Genomic DNA, 23,947 nt, shown 5'->3' with positions numbered 1-23,947 from the left:
ATTAAGAATAAAAAGATTAAATAATAACTAAATAGAGCAATTATTACACAATGATTTGTGTTTAAAACATTAAATAATGCCAATTTGACATAATCCAATGTGACAGTGAAGCCTTCAAGAGTCTAAACCAAATCCCAAACATTTTGTTTTAAATCAAAGCTATTTGTTTTTACAAACAGGACATTTTTTAGGTATCAGAGTGACCTTTATTGTCATTTTCAACCTTTGTTGCTGCATCCCAAAGATGACAAATCTTTTCTAAGACATGAAAGCACGTTTCAGTGGTACAATTTCAGCGTCCGTGTAGTTTCTGACCTTAAAGTTTTGGCCTTTCACAGCCAAGAGTGATGTGGGGAGACACTCAGGTTGAGACCAGCAACTGCACCGGCTAATGTACATTGGCAGGACTGTTAAATAAGTCAGCAGCGATCTTAGAGTAAGTGCAAACAGCTTCTGGCAATTCCAGTCTTAAATAAGAAAAAGGTCAGAAGTCAAATGCCTTTGGGATGCGACCCAGTATGCAGAGTATAATTTATTTAGACGAGTATCATTAACTCATCCTGACATTCTATTGTGTTAGTTTACTGCTTAATGACTTTAACTTGCTTGATTTGAAGTTGTATTTAGTCTTGACCCAGTTTTGGTTATCAAAGGTTACATTTTTCTCAGGAGGGCAAATCTTTCACAGAAGCTACAGTTTCTATGGAATTACATAGGTTTCAATGAAGAGAGGTTAATTCAGGGATTTTTGTCACATTTACAATTCTTTAATTTGTTTCTTTTCTACATTTAAATCCTCCAGAAGCTTTTCCTTTGCTCCGAGTTACCCATATTTCTAAAGTCAGCTGTCCGTATTTCAAACACGCTGAATCCTTTTCATGGTGACAGGGTTGCTTGAGCCTATCCTGCTACTGTTGGGTGAAGGGGAGGGCGCGCCTTGAACGGGTCGCCGGTCTGTTGCAGGGTCACACACTCACATGGACACCTGGAGGCACTTTAGAGATACTTGTGAAGCATGTTGTTGGACTGTGAGAGGAAAGCGGAGCGGCCTGAGAAAGCTCACGCATCCACAAGGAGAACATGCACACAAAAAGGACCCAGACAGGATTTGAATGCGGGCCTTCCCACTGTGAGGTGACATTGCTTAGTTAGCTGTTGTCACTGCTGCTTGACTAAATTATATCTGTGAAATACTTCCGGCCTGAGAAGGAAACACAAAAAAGAGGGATCTCACTGAGGGATAAAACGTTTCAAATCATTGGTTCTTTTTTTTTTTAATCCAGACTGGGTTGTACCGTATGCTACAAGACACAACAAACAGTTCAAAACAATACAACAAACAGCTTTAAAACAACTTAAATCCACTTTTATACTCTTTCACTGACATTTTTTTAAATGTTTTTTTTCTTTTTTTCAGAGTTATGCTATTTTGTGGCTTTCATAAGTAATGGCTCTCCAATAAAAATTGTGTGTTTTGGAGTTTTTAACATGTTCTTGTGCTATTTTTCTTGTGATGGAGGACATATATCTAAAGAAATGTAAGATTAAAACTGTGTTTCTGAGTATTTCTTTTTTCAAATTGTGGTGAATCAGGAGCCTATGAAAAAATACAGTTCGTAAAAAACCTGCCGTTGTGACGTGGAAACTGCAATGGGCGGGCCAAAGTCTTCCTGCTCCGTTCCATTCTGATGCAGCCACTCGTAGACGACCAGATCCATCTACGTCTTCATTTTCCTTGTAAGAGCTGGCATCTGGCTCAAAACTGTACGGCTGGAGAGCTCCGATAGTGTTGCCTTTTTTTGTTGTTCCGCTAAAGTGAGTTTGGGGTTGTGAGGGGGTGTAACGTAGCGGGAGAGCATGCAAACAAAAGGATTGTGGAAATTGAGTGCAGGTTTCACGGGCCAACAGTCCAGCACACAACTTTAAAGCATATTTGTGATGAACTCCTGCCGCTTTGTAGAATACAGTACAACAACATCAAAAACAACACAGGTGTTTTTACATTGCCTTAAAAAGTGGCATAATCATAATCAAAAGATGACAAGAGTGGGACTTTGAGGCTCATTGAAAATGGAACGTACAATTGTTGTGTAGTGGTAAGTGCATTGTTAGTTAGGCCTTAGTCACAACTGGCCTTACAACAAGATACGGTCTGTTGGTGAAAAATGGCCAAACCTGTTCGGGGCACGCAGGGAGTATGACGTGACTCATGACGTGAACAGCACTTACCTCTGACCTCTTGCATTGTCCACAGGATTCGGGGGAAGAGGTTGAAAACATCAAAAATGCTTCTCACCCATTCACCCTTCCATGTTGCGTGTTGCTTGCTGGTCAGTTAAAAAAAAAAAGGTTCACCAAAATGTCGCTGGACGGTCTACAACCTTGGTATTTTGTGTACCACCTGCGTGCCCCCAACAGGTTTGCCCCCCCCCCCCCCCCCCCCTCCCGCAGACAGCTCAAATCCACCCATAAGGGGCAGTTGTGATCAAAGCCTTAAGGAGGGGCTTGATCACAGCAGCTTTCAAGGCCTTTGAAAATCTTCTGGACTACAGTGAAAGGTTAGAGGACAAGAACTAAAGAGGAGGAACTAAAAACCTAACACGAAGCATGCAAACAAAGTTGACAAACATTTTAAATTTCCACTCCCATATACATGCAGAAAAAACATACATTTTGAGGATTAGGCCAAAATCTGAATTAATTTTGTCATTGTTACTTTTACATTTTGCTAATAAAGTCCCTTTAAAAACAAATCTCATTCTAGGCAAGTGCTTCCCTTAACTGTCAAACCTTAAACCTACCCTTTAAATGTCCCTGTTCACTTCCTGCTAAATCAGGAAGTCTGCCAGAATCACAGAAAATACAGATCCAATTTAATTTTAATGTGACCCCCAAGTGCCTTTGTGCTGAGAAGTTACACATGCATCATTTAGAGCAGCTCCACATCATCCGTACATTCTTCGTAGATAGAGGCTTGTAACTCTTCCCACCTGCCATCAGAAACGATAACGCTGTAAGATGCACCGCCTGCAAGTGCCGCTGGCGGCTGTCTTCAGAAGACCGAAAGAGGAAAGGCAAAAAGTAGGTCACCATCCAAGGATACCTACACATCTGTCGTGGCGATTCCATGTTACAGCAGGGCTTGCGCCTGCCATCAGACGGCGTCTGAAGAGGGGCAAAAATAGGACTTGACGGCTTCTCTCCTCCACACACAAAAGGCAGAGGGACGTTCTAGGTGCATCACACGGTATTGGCCACAAAAATATAACAAACAAAACAGCTAGGAAAAAAAACAATAAGCAACAAATGGATTCATCTTTGCTGATAATATGTAAAGCAAGAATGAAAAAATAAAAAGAGAGAACCCATTGTCAATATTCAAATATCCCTTTCATAAAATAAACCTCAAGCACTTAGTGTCACTGAAGGTGGCGTCCGCATGCGCCTATGTCAGAAAATACTGGATATCAGATCTTCTGCATGCCACACGCTAAACCTGCATTCTGTATCAACAAAACCCAAACCGGGTCACTAAATGCATGCGTTCATGCATTTATGTAGCTGCAGACTTTCTCCAGTAGTGTGCTACTTTAAAATCTACCAACTGCTGACTCTACAGATTCACAAAGGAGCTCTGTGGACTCTTTGATCTTCAACTTATGAAAAGAGTTGGAGCAATAGGAGGAAATGATGGTAGATGGGTGATCTAAAAAAGACCTACAGAGGATTTTTGCAAAATGAATCTAAAACGGAATAAAATTAAATAATGCGAGATATTTTGTAGTTTTTGGAAAAAGGAAACTTTACCATTTTAAAACAAAAATATAGTTGATACATTTCCTTTATCTCATTACACTTATAATACTTCAAGAGACAAAATATTTTGGGGACCTGTCCACACCAGTGACCCTTCCGCTGGACCCATCCTCCATTAAAGCAAGGAGCCAGACCCACGAGATCACGACTCTATTTACTGAGGAGGCTCCATCCCTGATGTGGAGGCTCAACATAAAGAAAACACAAAATGCAAATGAACTACATACAGAAACGTAAAAACTTAGATAATCAACCAGATGTATAAATAAAGAAACCTTAATGGACAGATATAAATCACCAAACGTGAAATTTAAAATAAACAGAAAAGATCCAATCAAATAAGGAAAAAGAAAAAAGTATGAATTCTTAAAATAGCTTACATTTCAAATAAATATATTCCTAAATTTATGGTAAAAACCTGATTAGAAAGGTAGGTCTTGACTCTTTCTTTTAAAAACCTGAACCGTCTCTGCGGCTCTGAGGTTCCCTGGGAGGCTGTTCCACAGGTGAGGTCCATAAAAACTGAAGGAAGCCTTGCTGTAAGCTTTGGTTCTAACTGTAGAAATTACTTAGGGTGTATTCAGACTAAAACATTAGGTCCACTTTAAGTGAACCAGAGTTCGTTTCCCCCGATAATCCGGAACAAATTTTCAGTCTGAACGCACCAAAGTGGACCCTTGTCCAGAAGCAGGAACCGCTCTCGGACCCATCTGTCAAGGTGGTCTTGGTTCATTTCCAATCAAACTGAGCTCCAGTTCGCTCTTAGTTTCCTCAGTCCAAATAGGCTCTGTGCTCGGAGCGGAACAACTGGACCAAAATGACCACCGTAACCAGGCATTAAAGACTGTAAACAGAGTAGGAAATGCCGCGGGCACATATGGAGCAACAGCAACTCATTAAAATGTGGTTGGATGAATTATTTAATGATGAATGTTGGATGAATGATTTAGTGTAGCTCATTGAAACAACTTTTAATGTGATACACATTGCTGCTCACTGTTTTCCTGACAATTTACAGTATATGTCGTGAACAGTTCTCAGTTTACCTTCCTAGCCGTCGTCTCCCCGGTAACCGCCCTGCAGCATGCCTCCACTGCACCAAAGTAAAAAGTGTTGTATGTGACGTTGATACAGGCATTCAAAATTGGTCAGAGAAATATAATGTTTGAATAAGTGAATTATCCTAACAAAGTCTGCAAAGCGCAGCACTTCCATTATTTTTTCTCTCTGTGCTTTGACCCTCGTAATTCCTGGCCAATGACTATAGAGACCTTTAGTCACATGCTTTTGGTTACATGCTTTGGTTTGAAACAGAAATGTCCAGTTGAAGGCAGCCTGAAAACAGACCAAACTCAAGGTTCAGAATTCAATCCGGACCAAATTACCGGTAAACTGACTCAGACCGGATCAACTGACTTTTCCAGTCTGAAAACACCATAAGAGGTCTGTTCCTCATACTGTAAAATCATGTCTAATAGATATGAGGGTCTAGGACCATAAAAACACTCATAAACCAATGAAAGAATTTTAAAATCAAATCATTTGGGGGTGGTACGTGCCAAACCTAGCTCGCACCACAAAGAAAAAAGTGATTTCAAAGGAGAAAACCAGTTTATCCTGCTAAACCTCTGTCTATAAATCATAATTGAACATTTTCACCGCACCCTGTAACAACACTGTTTACTTATGAGACTAAAATAGTCTTTTCAGAAGAAGCCCCTTCACTGTCCATTTTCAAAACCCGTTTAAAAACCCATTTTTATGCCCTGGCTTTTAACCCAATATGAGACCACTGTTTTTCTAACTGTTTACTGTTTTCTATAGTTTTATCTCCCTCTGTGTTTCTCCCCCCTTAACATGTTTTAATGTTTGTCTCTTACTATTGTGTTCAGCAATTTGTCTCAACTACTGTTGAATGAAAGTGCTATATAAATAAAGTTGAGTTGAGTTTTCTTTCCTTATTTTATTCCTTATTTTATCCTTATTTTATTTAATTCTACCTTTTTATATTGTTGGAAGAGAGTTGATGGAAAAAATTTCAATGTGCACTGCAGAATGATAATAAAAGATTCGGATTCTGATTCTTTCTTTTGGATCCATGTATATTTGTCTGTTATTTGGTTCACTATGTAGTCTGTCATGTAGTCTGTCTTATCTCTGTTGAAAGTCAAGACTTTTTGGTATTTTGCCCTTATTTTTCAGAGGTTGTGTATATCTCAATACAAAAAAAAGCACAAGAGTTCAAAAAATGTTTTGTTTTGTTTGCAGCTTTTCTCTGCACCGTATTTACCCACGTGTTTCTTTTTATTGTATTATTAGATGTGATTTGCACTCATTCAGGTTTAGGTTTTTTGTTTTTTCTGTGGTCTTGTGATCCACAGGTCATTTATTCCTGTTTGTTTCACTTCATACCCGGGGGGGCATTTACTCTCAGGTAGATGGGTTCATTTACAGATAGACTGGTACCCTCGCTTTGAAGTGGGCCAGGGTCGAAGAGTTTTTGAAGGTCTTCACCAGGTTTGCATTCCACCTGCTATTTTGATCCATTCTTTCATGTTATCCCTCTAAAGTCACACTCTGATCACCTTTTGATCTACTTTGTTTTACATAGTTTCTGCAGAGCGGCAGTGCTTCATTAGAAATTGAGGGTGGGACTGTTGGCGCGGAGTAAACCCGCCCCCACTTACCCTCCCCGTTTCTGAGAGCTCTCTGTTTACATGCTCTCCCCCACACCCCCAGCCTAACATTACCGGTGCAACAAAAATGGTGAGCTTAATCAGAGCTATTCAGTCGTACAGTTTTGAGCCAGATGCCAGCTCAGACGAGAAAGACAAAGACGTAGATGGATTTGGTCAACAGGTGGATGCATTAGAATGGATCAGGGAGCTTTAGGCCCGCCCAACATATTTACTACGTCACAAATCCGAGCTTTTTCCAACTGCATTTCATTTGTCTGCTCCTAGTTCACAGTGAGTTGAATAAAAGAAATACTCAGAAATGCAATGTTTAGCTTAATTTTATCTTTACATGTCCCCCAGCATCAGAAAAATGCAACAATAACACGTTAAAAACAGCAAAAAGCACAATTTTCATAGGAGTGCTGAGTCTTTAAGGTGATAATTCAGAACAATCCCCGTGTTTTCAGCTCTATTCAAAAACTACAAGGCCGTGACGTCACGTCACCAATGTTGCTTTCAAAAATCTTTGGAAATGGGAGTTGTTGGATCGTTGAGATATCAATGTTCCATGAATGCTTAAATAATCTTAAAATAAATAAACTAAATTAATGTATGGAAAGTTGTTACTGTTTATTCTTCATCCTCCTATCTTTATAATCAATATTATTATTATTATTATTTTGGTTAGTTGTGTAAAACAATACATTAGAAAATCTTAGTAAAAAACTGAAACAAATATATAGAAGTTGTGATTAAATTAAATAAAATCTTGACCTTGTTGCAAAATTGCAGATTTTGGTGGTAATATAAAAAAGTTAAGATTGAGAACTAAAATATCGAGCTTTCTAGATCATTCTGTTTTCACCGAATCCAGTGATTTCTATCACACGTTTGCCAGGTTTCACCTGAGATTCTATAAAATCCGAGCTGAATAGGAGACCTTGAAGGCAGCAGAGGGGATGTGTAGGGAGGGAAGCGGCTCGCGCAGACCAGACAGAGCGGGACTCGGTGAGTGGAGACAGCCGGGGCAGGAGGGGTCGGGAACGGAGGACATTCTCTATCAGTCGGATACTTCCACATCAGCTTTCGTCCACACATAAGGAGATGCGAGGAGCTTTCTGAGCGCGCGGGTACTTGTCTCCGGTCCAAACATGACGGTTGACTTTGAGGACTGCATTAAGGATTCCCCCCGGTTTAGGTGAGAAAGGCAGACAAAACTCTAACCTATACCGCCGAACTGTTGATCACTGATGAAAACAAACACGCCCTTTTCTGACTGAGTTACGCCTCGTGTAGGGATGGATTGTTCGATGAGAGTTTGTCTGATTTATGCGCATTTTAAAAACTGGGAACACGATCAATGCGAGTCACGTGGTCTGATTTGGAGCCGCATCCAGAAAGATTGAGGTTACAATATTTAAAGATTTATCACCGTCTGTTACAACTGTCCTACTACACTACATCCCATCATGAACACTGGGGTCCTGGCAGGTCACTTCAGATCTCTTGTGCTTATCAAAAGACCCAGTTAATGTTCTGAAATCTTTTATTACTTTCATAAAAATCAGTGTTAATAAGAAGGAGGACATTTTCCTTAAAGTCTCCCTATGATATTTTATTAATAAAAACGTTTCTGGTTGTGTTTTAATGAGGATTATAAAGTTTAAACCAAAATCCCACAAACCTAAATGTCTTAAAAAGCCACATTTCATGTCTATATGAAGCCTCTCCAAAATCCCCGTTTAAATGGGCGTGGCCATTGTTGATAAGCTGAGTAGCCACGCCCTCGGCGGGGGCAAGACTGACAGTCTCCATTCTCAAAAGTTTAAAGAAAGGGGAACGGTTTCTTCTTGGCCGCACGGACCCAGAGGAAGTGTTAAGATTATTACAGGTTACGGTTAAGCTGCGTTCAAACCGAACGCTATTCGGGACCGTCTGAACCAAATCACCCAACAGTAATCCGAGCCGGTAATGGGTACATACTGGACAGACCCACTGCGGGATGGGGAGCCAGCCTGCTCGGGCCTCCAGAACGTTTTCGATATTTTCAATCATAAAAAAAGTCCTCTGGTTTTATTCTTGTCTCTAGCTTGACCCTTTCTGCCTTCAAACTCAGTCGGAGAGAGATCACAAATGTGGAGAAGACATTTGAGACTTTAACTTTAGTTTTCGTTTTAAATATGTGCAACCAACAACAAAATCCAGCCTTGGAGGCAATTAATATATGTGTGGTGAACACAGCCCTTGCCCCAGAGCTTGTGTATGTTGGACGGGGCAGATCAGGGAGCTTGAACATGCCCTCCTGGGCTGTTGCCTGGCAATTTGATTGACAGCGACTTAAAAGGAGAAATACTCAGAAATGCAAAAATGAAATGATTTCTTATTGCATTTCTTCTCTTTCATAAGAAAAATGTCAAAAACTGAAATTAAAACATGATTTTCATCTGACTTAAACCTATTTTAAATCACAGTTTAGAAAATAGTTTTGAAGTGCCTAAAATGGGATTTAAAAAGTCCCTAAAATTGTTATTTAACACACATTTCCACTAAATAAGTTTATAAATTGATTATTTTTTATCGATACATTTATTCTGTTTTCACATTGAGGATGCTAAAAGTAAATTAAAAGTTCAATAAATAAATGTCTTTACTTGCCTAAATAAATAAAAAAGATATAAAAAAGATTATATGTACAGCATAGTCCTTAAAAGTTTCTTGTTTCTCTATTCCATATTTTTTTTCTCAAAATTCTAAGTCGTGACATTTGGAACTTTAGTAAACTACACAAACAGGTTTCAGTGCTGGTCTCCTCAGACAAAAATGTCCTATCCCTAAAGAACATTTTTTTCTTTTCTTTAAAAAAAAAGGTGTTTTAGTGCTTCAAACCCTTTTTGATATGTTTGGTATTGATGATGTGGGGATTATGGGGAATTTGGCTAAAAACTAATTGACAGGGGATTGAATAAAAAAACAAAAGTTTGAAAACCAAAGCATTATGGGAAAAAAAAACAAAGATTCCCACTGATTCAATCAAAACTTTAAACTGGCTTGAGCAAAAGGTTACAAAAATAAATCAGGGATTTTCTACACCCACATCTAAACTTGGGTCTGTAGTCCAGCAGTGAGAGGAGTTCCAGGAATCTCTAAGATCATTTTTTATTTCGTTTTATAAAGTGCATTTCAGTGGTTATTGATACCGCTTGACATTTGACTAACACTTATTCATTTTTGTATTCTATCATTTCAAGCAGATTTTATTTGTTGTATAGGAAAAAAAAGGTACAGTGAAGTTTGGATTCTGGCTCTGTGAACATATTTAGTTACTTTCCAACACTGCTGATAAAACATCTCCCTCCTTCAAAGACTTTCCGACTTGGCAGCAGCATCTCAACAACATCTGCAGCTGGAGAAAAAAAACCACATCATTCAGTCGTCCTTGTTTTGCTAAACATCACAGCAAAGGCCCAAAAAACTGCATGCTAAAGACACAAAAGATGAAATCTAGAATCAAAACGGTTGCTGTTCAGATTTTCTCTCTTGCTAAACAGAGAGGCATTCTCACAAGTGAGCTAACCTCCAATTTCCATTCATCTTTTTGCCCAGGATGCTAAAACACACGGCAAACGGATGTTGTAGAGCTCAATGCAGCCTTTTACCTTGTTTTCAGAGTGCATTCATTCAGCTCCTTTGTAGAGCTGAAAGCACGGCCGCGTGGACTGTTGCGTAAAAACGCTGGAGGTGGATGGCTGCAGGAAAGCAGGAAAATCAAGTGTTTAACTGCGAGGATCAACATCGCACTCACAACGGTTTCCCACGCTCCTGAAATAAGGGAGGAACACAGATGTGCGGCGTGCTCTCAAGGGTCTTCCTTTCTGTTTGTCTGACCACTTATTGATCGATTGCTTTGAAGAGAAAAGTCTCTTCAAAAGGTTTTCCTGAAGCCGCCCAGACATAGCAAAACCCAGATCAAGCTGGGGTTCCTTTAGTACATTTATTGGAGAAATTATTGAAACATTGATTGTTTTAGAAGTTATGAATTGTAGGAATGCTGCTTTTTCACTTTTTCAGGTCAGACAAATTTTGAGGGGGAAAAAAACGGAACAATGGTTGTGCTTCACCTGTGACATTATTGGAAGTCTTTGAGGTTAAAGGAAAAGCTGAAACGATAAACAAGTTGGAACATTTATCATCCGTTACAACTGTGGCCTCAGGGTTCCCCCAGGGAACATTTGTGTGTGATGTGGCCGAACATATTTTGTTTTTACCGGCAGCCTTTTTCATTAGACTAATTTGTGCACATATTTTTTTGTTGTTGTAAGAAACAAGTTATAATAGCCAAAGGTAATAGGATATTTGGCAAAAGGAACGTATCCAGACACATATGCCACAAGACGTCACCAAACAGAGGAGCCAATTCATCTGCAGTACTGTTATGAAAAGAATAACCTGTTTAGCATGACGTTTTGGAAGTTCAATAAAGCAACAGTTGGTTGACTTTGGAAAGCAATTTTACACACTTGGCACACTTGTAGTTCATTCGTTCCATCCACCTTTTAAACCAGGAAGTCCAAATTTAAGCTTTTCCACAAAATATTAGAATGAAAAGGAATCAGACTGCACACTGATTAAATGTTTGCATGTTGAAAACATCTTTGATGGAGGGACCAAGGGCAACAATTTTGGTACTTTTGCTAAATAAATCTTTTTTGTTATTAATAGTCAACTTAGGCCTATGTTAGCAACATAATACATAAATTAAAAAGTAGTGCTCTTTAAGACACATCTTATGAGTTTTTTGTTGTTGCTTTCTCTAGACTGTTAACTGATTAGTGAACTCCCACCCGCCACCCTACAAATAGGCCAAACCAAGATCATTTCAGGGGACGAGATAGAGGGAGAACAACTGTTGCTAAGTCATAATCAGAAACACAGCAAACTCATATATTTAGTCTGTATTATTATTTTTGTAGCAAAATAAATGATCAAAACAACATAAATACTTGTCTATAAAAAAACAACAACCGGTCTTCCATTAAATCTGGTAATAAAAGTGTTGTCACGGCCTGGTTAAATGTATCAACATGTGTCATTGTTGACAGCTGACCCTCTGATATTGAGCAAGCTTTGGTACAAGCATCCACTAAGACCATGATTGAGGGAAGAAACTTGTGATTACATGTGATGACTATTGCTGTTATGTCACCCCCAATTAGAGCCGTCGGACTCAATCAGGGCAGACTGATCTCAGCGTTTGTCACGGGGATGCCTAGGGTTGGGCGATATGAGCAAAATTCATAACCTGAGATGACTAATTTTATACCGTAACGATATATGCTTATATAGCGATTTTGTTTGTAAATTCAGATAAAGAAATGTTTTTTAAAAAGACAATGCGGTAATGCAGTTTAAAATGATATGCTCAATAAAGGTTGTAGAAATAACATATTTTTTATTTAAATTCCTTTTTTTAAACCAAGGAAATGTGTTTGTTATGTTACCGTATGATGTTGGAATAACTTAACCCTTGTGCTGTCCAAGGCACTCTAACATTGGGAGTGGGGTCATCTGGACCCCACAATTTAGCACAAGGGTTAAAGTGAATATTTTTGAGATTGCTTATACCATCGGTACTTTAGTAGGTTTAGCCCATTGACTCTCTGTATTCTCTGAGATGGTTCTAGCACAGGCAAGGAACTGCATTTGTTGTGTTAAGCCTCATTTCCACTAAGCGGTCCGGTCCAGTCCGGTTTGGAATGGTCCAGTCCAGTTTAGAATGGTCCAGGCAATTCAGATGAGCGTTTCCATTCAAAGTTGGGTGCGGCGTGAAGCTATCAACAACAACAATGGAGGTCATCCAGCAGCTCATTTTTCTCCGCTTGGCTTTTGGTACTACTTCCATAGGATTTAGCGTTGTATGAGAGACGACAGCGGGCAGCGAAGAGGAATACAGCCACTTTCTTAGTGCTATTTTTTGTCATAATGACCTTCAGCTAATCAAGGCTTTTCAACAGAAGCTCTGCCCCTAAGTGGTATGTTCGATTTTTCTATGGACCTCCAACCAACGGGGTCCCAAAGATAGTGTGATTTGGTCTGGCTTTATGGATCCACTTCATAATGGAAACGCTCAAAAAACCGGACTGGTCTGCACCAGGCTGCTGGAAACAAGTCTTTAGAGTCTATCTATCTGACTAGTCAGCTGTTGTTCTGAAAAAAGTCCCCCTGCACCCCGTCTGTCACCCCGTATTTTTTTGGCACAACACTAGAAGATGGTAGTTGTCTGGGCTAACTGTTATCTGTGCTACATCTGGTCTTCTTACATTCATGCAACAGAAGTTGGCATTTTTAGGTGTTTGTGGCGATTTACCACTAACACTAACATTTTTGGAGCTTTCTTCATGTCTGTTTTTTGTGACACAACTTTCATGAATGATCCGAAAGCATGAGTCAGTCTGACAGGAGTTTCAGCGCTCCCTCTTGTCCGCTCCCCTGGGATCCGGTCTTCTTGCAGAATATGACTATTGTCCAGTGAGTTTGTTGCTTCCGCTAGCACACAGACTCTCCTCTCTGTCTGAATGGCCCAAGGGCAAGGAGTTCTTGGAAGGCAGAGAGTTTAGGTTCTATCTCCATTCGGATAAAGAGTCTTCGCAATGAGCTCCAAAGAGACTCCCATAGCCTGGGAACCTGATGACGTTAACCTGACTTTTGACTCTTCAGCATCAGTATCTTTGAGAAGATGACTGGATGGAGAAATATTTGAGACAAATTCAGAACGGAGAGACAAAAAGGGATGTGCCTAAGATAAGGAGAAAGATTGGGACTGCACATCGGCACATTGCTCTGGATAATATAGGTATTAATTTAATAGATAAAATCTTTTACTATTATCTCAAGCGAGCTGTTTATTGGTCCAAGGACATAAGTTTAGTAGCTCTGTCTAATGGTAGCTTTTGGCAAAATCTCCAAGTCGTTTGAATACTAATGTTAAATATCACAATTTTGGGAAACATATACTGTAGTCCGGTTGTGAGAAAACCAGAAGTAGGCCTGCTTGGTTGCGACTCCTGCTGATTCATCAAAAATCCCACACCGTCACAGCTCTAGTTAATATCTTGTGGGGCGCAAAAAAATGCGACTTCTGTAGTACCAATAGTAGAACTGTTGAGGTCAGATCTTACGGATACTGTGGTCTTGAAGAATGTTGCCTCGGGGCTCGTTCAATACCGGGGCTCGGTACCCATCCCTAGGAAAGGGGCATGGTGGAGAACAATCACAGAAGCGGTCGCTTTGCATAAAGACATGGTACCCATATATAACGTGGTGGAGACGGGGTTTCTTAATTTAATTAAAACCTTAGACCCCAGATATGAGCTGTAGTGTTAGTCCTTTAGAAAATGGTGCTACTCTCGAGGTGAATGTTTGTCTCCTTTTAGTCAAGACTCCAAAGTGTGACTTAAAACACAGCTGGGACTTTGATTCCAAGAGTGTGTTCATTTATTTATTATTTATCCCTGAAATGGGGGTTACATTTGTCTTGCGTTTGATTAAATAAAAGCAAAATTTGCTTTAAGTTGTCTGCCGTTTGTACTTATGGCTTTACTTGGGAGGGGGGGGGGTCGGAAATTGAATAAAGAAAAAATTAAATCAAAGATTTTATTTTTAGGCCATATCGCTCAGCCCTAACCGTAAGTGAGCCGATCTCTAACAGACTAAATCTGGAACTAAAGTTTATAGGTACTACTACACTCTGTGTCAAGCAACTTTACTGCCCATGCATGCTCCTCCAACTGTTGACATAGCTGCAGAATCTGATAACAGCTGCAAAGTAAAGTCTTATTCTTAAGAGTTCTTAGATATATAAGATCTAGAGGAGTTCTGCAACAAACTGAAATGAATGAATGGCTATCCAAATGGCCATGATTGGCTGCTGCCTGCATCAATAAATGTGTCTCAAATAAAAAAAACACTGGTAATTGGTAATACGTACGTTTATAAGATTTGAATATCAGTAGAATTGTGAACTTGGATTAGATCATTTGCATAGATAGGACGTTTAAAAAAAAAAGATGGATGTGTAGGAGCTTGAGTGACAGAAAACCTCAGTAGACTGGATACTGCCATGCTTTGAGTCATCAGCCCTCCATTGTCATCAGGCAGTTGGGATTCCGTGTTCTTTCTAGACGATGTGGTCTCCGGCTGTGCGGAGCTGGAAGGGATTTTCACCGCGAGGTCTGTTGCTTTCTGCTCCACTTCAGACTGACCTCCTTCCATCTTTGAAAATCTATGTCATTGGCTCCTCGTTTCAGCCGACGCTGCTTTTCTGAGGCTCCGAGGGTGGGTGGTGCACCATTATTATAAAAGAGAAAAAAAACAAAAAAATTTGCTGATTCTCTCACATTCAACTTCATTAAAAATTCTTTAATCATGAATAATTTGTACAGTTTTTCTTCCGTACTGCACATTGTTACTCAGGTGGAACTCTGTACAATGGACCTCATGATGTCCCATTTGGCATCCGTTTTAATGAAGCACATTTCATGCATGAGGGTCTGCTGTTACTCCTCCTGTTGTAAGTGCATTCTGCTCTTTTTATTTCTTACATTTTGATGTGGTGACTGGTAGTTCTTTCCCTCTTTGACCGTGCGCTCGGTGTGCTCCAGGTGATGAAAGTGACGGGGATTAGGCTCGCGCAGAACATCTGAAAGGTTGCTGGCTTAAGCAGGGATTGGCCCACATTTGCTCGTTGACGCCTGCAGATGGCGAGGTGTCGCACCTGCCAGGCGAACATGCAGTTATCCTCATCCCAAAGCGAAGAAACACAAACAGGTCCAGTGATACCCAAAGCAACACGACTGTGTTGGTGAGCGGCCACATTTTGATTGATGGTCTTTTATCATTTTAATACCAGATCAGATGAAAGGCTTTTCCCTTTTGGAGCCCCTAAGCCGGCGAGCTCGAAAGCATGTTTGGCAAGTGGTAATATTGGTGATGATGATGATGAGTTAACCATTTGAACCAAAATAAGGAGTCATTATCAAGCCTGTGTTAGGGGGACACTTTGGTTCTGGGAATAATTCAAGAAACTTTTTTCATAACCATTAAATGTAAAATTGAGGAAAAATACTATTTTAATCCCAAATCAAGAGTGCAAGGTTGATAGGATTGTACGATATTACAGAAAAAATGCATTAAATATCATGATGGCTGCATAAAACGTGATGTATGAGCTAATACTTAAGCCTTTAAGCTGCAGACTCAGCTCGAAAAACTTCAACATAAAAACCCTAGATTTATTTGAATAGTTTTAGTGTCAGGAAACATAAAGTCATACCGACATGTTTATCTATAGCTTGGTGTAAGGAAAGATAGGACATAACCAACCGGTAAATTAAAAAAATGTACTTTTCACAATATAGGAGAGCTATTGAATGCAGCCAAACAATAATATATAAGCCTACAGTAAAGACTGTGGGCTCTAAGACATTTATTTTGTCCCATTTGGCAGCGTGAATTCCAGGAGTGTGTATTGAGAAGAGTCTGGCAATACGATACAAGACTCTACCGGAACAATTTTTCAATTTCTTTTTTTTAAGAGTATGACGTAGAAAAGAAGCACTGCCTGAATATTAATATACCTTTCATTTTAATAAAAGTAAAATTAGCTTTATTTAATGAACAAAATGTTAAGAACTACAACTGTATCTCATAGACAAGTTGCTTTTACCCAAACAAATTGATAGTGCTTTTATTTTGATAAATTAAAATATATTTTCTGATTTCCGCAACAAAATATATTTCAGTACAAGAAAAGAAAAACACAATGAATATGCCTTAACCAGTAAGGTTCTAAAAATATGATGGAGGAAATAAAGGGCTGTTTATTTTCAACATTGCTGAAGGTAGCTTCTCCAGTACTTTTAAATGGTTCAGGTGCTTCAAAAATAAAAATTAGAAAATAAAAACTTCAATTCTTTCCATTCTTTTACATGACAGTCACTGCAGCTGCAGCTCCGCTTTCTCATACACGGAAGTAAACACAGATTTCACCGCTCATCACCACGACGTTGGCCTTTTTTCAGAGCATTGTACACATCACTCTGATCCACGAGGTCGCAAAACTAGAATCCATCGCTGTGAGGTTCTGCAGAACTTTGACTGATGCTATGGACCTACGATGCTACGTGCATGAGCTGCTGTGCAGCGGCACTGCTTCACTCGTTCCTATCTGAGCCTGCTATAAAGCACCGCAATCAGTGTTTTTATCTGATACTGGCAGCAACATGGCACAGAGTTTGGGTTCAGTACCCATACCAAGTAAAAACTATAGTGCATGTCTGGTTCTCGTGAGATCTTGTTGTTTTGGTGCGGTGTAGAGCTGTTCAAAGAGGCCCAGTGTGTTGTGCTGCCAACTACTGGTCGGGGAATTAAGTGGAAAACAATAGTCAGATGCTGAAGGACGCTCATAAATAAACAAATATTGTCTTGACCGCATTTTTCAATTGGTACAAGTATCATCAAATGAAATATTTTGACACATTGCTGAATAGATCTTCCCCTACACCCCTAATGAATCCCATTAAAAAAGAAGTCTGTACTCTAAGCCAGTGTTTTTCAACCTTTTTTGAGCCACGGTACACTTTAACCTTGACAAATATCCCGCGGCACACCAGCATCCCAAAAAAAAAAAAAGAAAGCAGAAACTCATAGTCTGTTTTGATCTACAGCACCCCCCCCCCTCCCGGCAATCTGACGTGCATTTTTGTGATAATTGTGGCAGAAAAAGCAGGAAGTTGCAGATGTTTTTTCTAAAAGATGTAATAAAAGTTAAGTTATATACAAACTGTATGTTCGTTGTGGTTACAAGACATGTAACAAGGACGACTTATTGTACGCTGAGGCGCTGTCCCTTTAAGCCAATGCATCATGGGAGATGTAGTGTGAAAACGGCAGAAAGACTCGCGTCTCTGAGCTTCATGGTTTTGTTCACTTGTTCCACGGTCTGATACCGGATTCTGTGGAAAGCTACACCGCTAAAGACGAGCTTTATCTGGTGTTTTTGTTGGAACTGAGTGAGTTATGAGCTAAATTGGAACAAGGAAGTGAATACTTTAAACACTTCTGATTGGTCAGACTGATGACATGTGATTAAGCCTTCAAGAATGATTGGTGGAGTCGTGGAGACAGTAAAAGCTGCGGGACTTTTCAGAAAACAGTTATAGCTGCAGCTAAATCGCGTTACCGTCATTCTTATAAAAATGTCTTTAATAGAATCAAATAAACACAAAGAAAAAAGTATTTTATGATCTTTCATATTCCTAACTACTCAGTGTTTTATCAGGACCTGTTTGGATGAACAAAGAGCTGATTTCCTGGAGATGGGAAATGTTTTGAGATCAGTGAATGAGGGCAATTTTCCACGGCACACTTGACCATCTCCCACGGCACACTAGTGTGCCGCGGCACACTGGTTGAAAAACACTGCTCTAAGCTACAATACATATTTTTGTTATGTTCAGCCCATTTGTGAACAATAACATACTACATCTAACAACAAATGTCCAAATTTGCTCACATGAGATGCAATAGGTACTCATGCACATTCGGTTCTAGTGCAAATGCTCACTTTGCTGCTAAGATATAGACTAACAAGTCAGTAGACACATGGTGAATTTGGATATCTAGCAGTGGCTGTAACATTCTCAACTACATTTTCTTGCCTCACAACAAGAAGGCCCCGGTTCTAGCCCTGGCTGGGAGATTTGGTAATTAGTCACTCTAAATTGTCCCATAGACACTCGCAGTGTGGATGAGATTGTGGACCTGCAACAGACTGGCAAAAGGACAAAAACAGTTTTGAAAAAAAGTGAATGAATTGGTTTCTGTAACTCAACAATTTGATCTTTCCAATTGCTTTCCACAAAATGTCAGTGTCGGCATATTTTTAGTGTTATGGTAATGGATCCCTTTCAGCAGAATTGATGCAATAGATCATAGAAACCAAACAACAGATTTTTATATCATCATCAGGATGAGTTCTGTTACAGCCCTTTAGGTCATTGTTATTGCCATCTTTTTATTGATGTTGATTAGGCATTGCAGCCTTAGAGTCACTTTTCAACTACCGGTACATTATTTCGTGTCATCATTATAGACTGATAAGGAATCGTTATAGCCCTGTACAGTTTGACCCCAAATAACAAATATTTTTTGTCAGTGTCATCAATTATTATTATTGAGTCCTTGTAGACCTGGAGTTTTGAATACTGTTTCCCTCACTTTTATTGTCCTCATTATTAGATGTGTGGCAACATTTCTAACTAAAAGAGAGTTAGACTGTTTAGCAATCATAAAATGACATTTGAGCGCTTGTGGCAGTTTCATATTCTGTACAGCTTTACTTCCAGAGTCCATCCATCAGTTTTCTGAACGCACTGTATCCCTTTTGGGGTCGTGGGGCTGCTGGAGCCTATCCAAGCTGTCGCTTGCCAGTCTGTCGCAAGACCACATTCACTTTTGCACCTGGTCAATATAGAATCATCTATTAACCTACGAAGCATGTTTTTTAGACTGTGGGAGAAAACTTGTGTTGGGAGAACATGCAAACTCTCCACAGAATGGTCCCAAATGGGATTTGAATCTGGGCCTTCTTGCTGTGAGTTGTGTTGACCACAACACCACTGTGCAGCCCATAACAAATGGATTCAAAACTATATTTAAGCTTTCATAGTATTTTTTCTATACCCACACATTTTCCTTACATAATAGGCAGGTTATTTCACTTTGGAGCAATATATGAAATTGTCTAGGAAGGCGAAATAGTGAAAAACCAAGCCTTTGTAAATCATGCAAAAGAGGTCACCAAACAGCTTTAGTTCCTTTGTAAAGTGTTGCATAAGATGCTCCTCTAAATGTGTTTTATGTAAATTGGAGTTAATCCCTGTTGAAATGATTTGGGAGGCACAGATGATGTCACCGCTTTTGTGGCTTTCTGTAAAGAAGAGGTGATGTGCTGCAGGGAGCAGTCCTGCTGTTTAATGAATGCCAGGATGTTTCACATGGCGAATGGACAAAGAGCAAATGAAAGCAGGGTCCCGCATACCAAGCATCCCTCTAATCTGTTTCTGCTGGACATCCTGAAGGGTGATTAAGGTCGTGGACCTGCTTTCCTGAGCAGCAAATAAATAATCTAAAGTGGGGACATTATAACTGAAAAAAAAAGTCACTTTATTGCCATTTGTTTCAAATCAACCGGTCTGGGTTGCCAGTCACTACAAGTGTGCTGGAAATTCGCTCCATGGTAACATGTTGAGCTTTGAATGATGGATGACTTGTAGTAAAATGACATTAGTATTCCTTGCGCAACCCATGGTGAAAGAGAGCAGCAATAAGTGATGTGAGGCAGGGGGCTTGAAAAACAAGAGCTGGGCCAGAGAACACAGTCCCTCAAACTCTGAGAAGTGTTTTACGCTGATAATTCCAGCTTTTTTTGGTTGTTTTCCCCCATTTCAAAGCTGAAAAACATCGCTCACAATTTGGTACTGTTTTTCCCAGCAGATTGAATTATGGTAATGTCAGAGGAGCATTTGATCTCAGTTTGTTAAACCTCGAGATGTCAGATATCTTCTTCCATTGGTTGCAGAAAATTCACTTTCTTTGGATATGTAGGGGAAGGGTTCCAATTTCCCTGGACCTAGGCCAGATCATGTGTTTCAATCATTTGAGTCACAACCCTGCACTGGAAAGATATTACTTGTTGAGCATAGAACAACTTTCAGCAACACTACTGGGTGTGTTTTCTGGTGCGGCATACCTATTTGACCGACCAAAGCACAAACTGATGTCATTAAACATGGCAGAAGTCAAACTGCCTACTTTCTTCTGAACTTTCAGTTTATTTGTGTCATGTCGTAAAACCAACTAAATGCCGACGATGGTTGTGAAAATCTTTACTTTTCAGGGGTCAGTGAAAACATAAGCCAGTTGCGTTGCTGTTATCCCGTCAGTGGTAGCCAATTGTGGAATTGTGCTACTGGTAATGCAAAGGCTTTATAATTTCTATTCTGTTTTACTGTTTATCAAGCAGCAACACTTTTGGATGCATTCTTTTGGCAAATACTGTCCCGTTAAACCTAACCACAGTAATCGATTGGTTGGGACCAACTTTCATTTATCAATGATTGAACCTGGATAGGTCAGAGTCAGCTTAGGCACTGTTTTCCTTTAAATGTTTTCCTTTGGGTCCAAATTGAGTCACATGCTTAAAACTCACCAGATGAATACAGTCATTATATTAGTCACGTTAAAACCTAGGTGTTTTCAAAAAGCAGATGCTGTTTCAGTTCTAATTTAATTTAGTCTGCCTTTAATTGGTCCATGCAAACTTGTGACTGATCTGTCCAGGATGTACCCTGCCTTTGCTCAATAAGACATTGGATAGGCTCCAGTTACTCCGAGATCCCGAAGGGAATTTTGGGGGCTTGGAAGATAAATTAATGGGTTCATGGTAGTTTTACCAATATATCGTTATTGGTAGATAGGTAGGTTCTCTCTATGATATAATAGAAGATGTGCAAACCAAAGCCACCGGCATCTTCGATTGTAGTCAAACTTGACCTAATAAACTTTTAGCCCGGTTGAAAGCAGTGTGTGACCTGATTCGGCTTCTTGCTTGTGACACACTTGTTGGCATACTAACAGATAGAGGACACAATAACCTGTATCTGCCCCTAGTTTTACCTCAACACTCTTTAGACTTTAATGAGTTTCATACAGGGCTGAATATGGATATAGCAAGCCAAAAGCAAAGTTATGACTAACAGATTTCTCTGTCAAATGATGTCTTGGCCCGATCTTTAAGAGGGCCATGGCTGGGAAGTCCGCAGTTGTTGCCCCATGAGTCAGGAAGTGAGTGAAAGCCATTGATAGGAGTGAAGATTTCATCTGCACAGCTGTGGCTCTTTGTGGTCACCTGGGGAATAAAGAATGAGTGCAAGTTCAGGCTCTTGTCTTCCTTTTTTTTTTTCTTTTGAAATACGGAATCACACGTGTGCAAGCATCTGTTTTTGATTAGGTTCATTCCTCTCACTCTCTCTCCTCTTTTCCATCCTCCCCTCCTTCCTCCCTGTGTTCTGGGGCAGACTTCTTGTCAAAGATGGGCCAGTACCGGGACTTGGGATGGGTCAGGAAGTGCGTCAGCTCGCTCAAATATTGAAAGCAGGTTTGGACTAAAGGGCACAGCCCCAAGAGGATGACATGCCGAGAACATCGCTGACTCTTTTGTCAGTTTTCATGACCTGAAACACCTTATAGCATTATCTAAATAGCAACTACAGAATACCAGCCGACCACTCAGAAATGCAATTTAATGGAAGGGATTTAAATGTTCCGAATTATATTTCACTTTTTTCTGTAGAATATTAAATGGAGATTTCTGAAATGTGGGTTTCTTGTCCTCTTCATACATGGCCGCATTTACACTCTGGGATCTTAGAGGCTATGTATGGGCACCAAAAACAAATTGTTCTTGGGTGGAGCACCAGGCAAGGAGCCATCATAAAGCTGTTATGAGGAGAGCGGTCACAATTTGTCTATGTGGTCTGACTGTGCAGAGCCCAACAAAACCTTTGTTAAGGGTAAAGATTCAAGATAGAGGCTTTTGAGGCCCGAATTTTTGGGAAACTGAACGTCACTTAATCTGAGCTCACTAAGGATGTCGTGATATATAGGTTAGAATCGGTACGTTTACTTCAGTGTTAATACCGAAGCTGTCACCGGCGGCCGGAAATGACACAACTAAAACTTTTAAACTTTTTAGACCGTTTACGCAAATAATTTCAACAGATTCTGAAGGTGCTTTTCAATTTACGGTGATTTGCTTAAACACAGCACTGCTGTAAAGTGTTTTTATCAGAGCAAAGCTGCTTTTCCTCCCTTCACAATATGTTGGAATTGTGTTAATTGCACAAATGGTTGAAAGGTTACAGTTGTTAAAAGGACTACCCTTTAACACTGGAGCTAAAGGGTTAACTCAGGGGTCCCCAAATCCAGGCCTCGAAGACTGGTGTCCTACACGTTTTCCAACCACCCTGCCATTGAAGCTCCTTATTGGCTAAACACACCTGATCAATGTAATCAGCAGCAAATAAAGTAGGGTTTCTGGAAAACCATCAGGACACCTGCCCTCGAGGCCTGGATTTGGGGACCCCTGAGTTAACTGATTCCTGATGCATCTATAAGTTAATGTCCTGCTATCTGTCACACACCTAGGTGTGCAAAATTTGTTCTCCGCGTTTGACCCTTTTAGGGTGTTTCTTATTTTCATTGGCTTGTGTATAAACCCATGGGTAGACCCAACAGAGCCTTAAACCTTACTTTGTCCATACCAAATGTCCCTTTTGGATTGTTTGTGGTAGTCAACTTTGGTGCCTGTCCCATGTCAGGGTTTTGTACGCGGTGCAGAACCCATCAGGTGACATCAGAGATGATGCATACAGTTTTGTTAGGAGAAAGTGGTGTGATAGTTAGATGCCACAGATTCTTTTTTTTTTCTTAGACGGTAAAGGTCTAAATCACGGGTGCGATATCTCATTGCTGAATGAGATTACTTAATCCACGTAATCAGCAGCATTTTGGGCTTGATTAAATCTCAACAACTAGCAGATTAGCAGCTGTTGAAGCCTGATACAATCTAAAGCAGCGTTACAAAAAATGCTGGAGCACCTACCTGGGGTGGAATCCACCTGAACATAAACATGAAAACTCAAATATCAAAGTTTTATTTCACTTATTTTGATAACCTTTCATAATTATAATATTCTAATGCTTCTGACAAAATTGTAGGGTTACGTTGCAGATTCCATGTGACATTCAAGTTCAATGAAAGCATCAAAATCTTAATATCAAAAGATGTTTATTGTAAACCTTTTTAAAAATTTGCATTTAAGTTGGCAAAATTTTCCCTGTATGAAAAGTCATAAACAATAAAGTCTGTCAAGACAACGCAGTTACATAAAAGCTTCAACTGTTTCTTGATTCGAACCGTTTGTTTGTTGGTTTATCCTAGTAATTGAGTCTGTGCTTTTGCTCACAATCAATCAATGACATTTCATGCTGTCACCAGTGTGGCTTTGGTTGATGGTGAAACCCTTAAAGTTTTAAGTGGTGTGTTCTTTCTATGGTTGCTATCAGATGTTAATGACAGTTGGATGAAGACCACATTTTAGCCACTAAAACCACCAATTGAATTAGTTTTTGTTTCTATTAAACTTTCTTGCCTTCTCATTCTGGATCGAGCTGGTTTGTTGTAGCTTGGAGTAGCTCTTTCTTGAAAGCGTGGTTCCGTCAACTAGCTGATAAGCCACATTTCCCCTAAAACGGCGATCTTTTTCTATCTTTACTTCCCTAGTTTTAAGCAGAACTGTTCTATCTTCCCCGGGTCATTTTAGAGCTGACTCTGA

At 39.8% G+C, this 23,947-nt stretch overlaps 1 protein-coding gene across 7 annotated transcripts in view; it reads left to right on the top strand.

Moving 5' to 3' along the window:
- Positions 1-7,437: 7,437 nt before the first annotated feature.
- Positions 7,438-23,947, top strand: part of acap3a (ArfGAP with coiled-coil, ankyrin repeat and PH domains 3a) — a 79,626-nt gene continuing 63,116 nt past the window's right edge. For 4 of the 7 annotated variants that reach the window (XM_078949809.1, XM_078949808.1, XM_023956873.2 and 1 more), the window contains exon 1: positions 7,438-7,692. In XM_078949809.1, coding sequence (XP_078805935.1) covers positions 7,646-7,692 — 47 coding nt within the window. In that variant the 5' untranslated portion in view covers positions 7,438-7,645. The remainder of the gene's footprint in view (positions 7,693-23,947) is intronic. The other 3 variants (XM_078949812.1, XM_078949811.1, XM_078949810.1) reach the window with 1 other exon arrangement.

This window comes from Oryzias latipes, chromosome 7 (assembly GCF_053564925.1).
Source record: "Oryzias latipes strain Hd-rR chromosome 7, Olatipes_Hd-rR_3.1".
In the NCBI taxonomy this organism is placed as follows: domain Eukaryota; kingdom Metazoa; phylum Chordata; class Actinopteri; order Beloniformes; family Adrianichthyidae; genus Oryzias; species Oryzias latipes.
The sequence above is the reverse complement of the archived record's forward strand: the minus strand, read 5'-3'. Positions and strand labels throughout refer to the sequence as shown.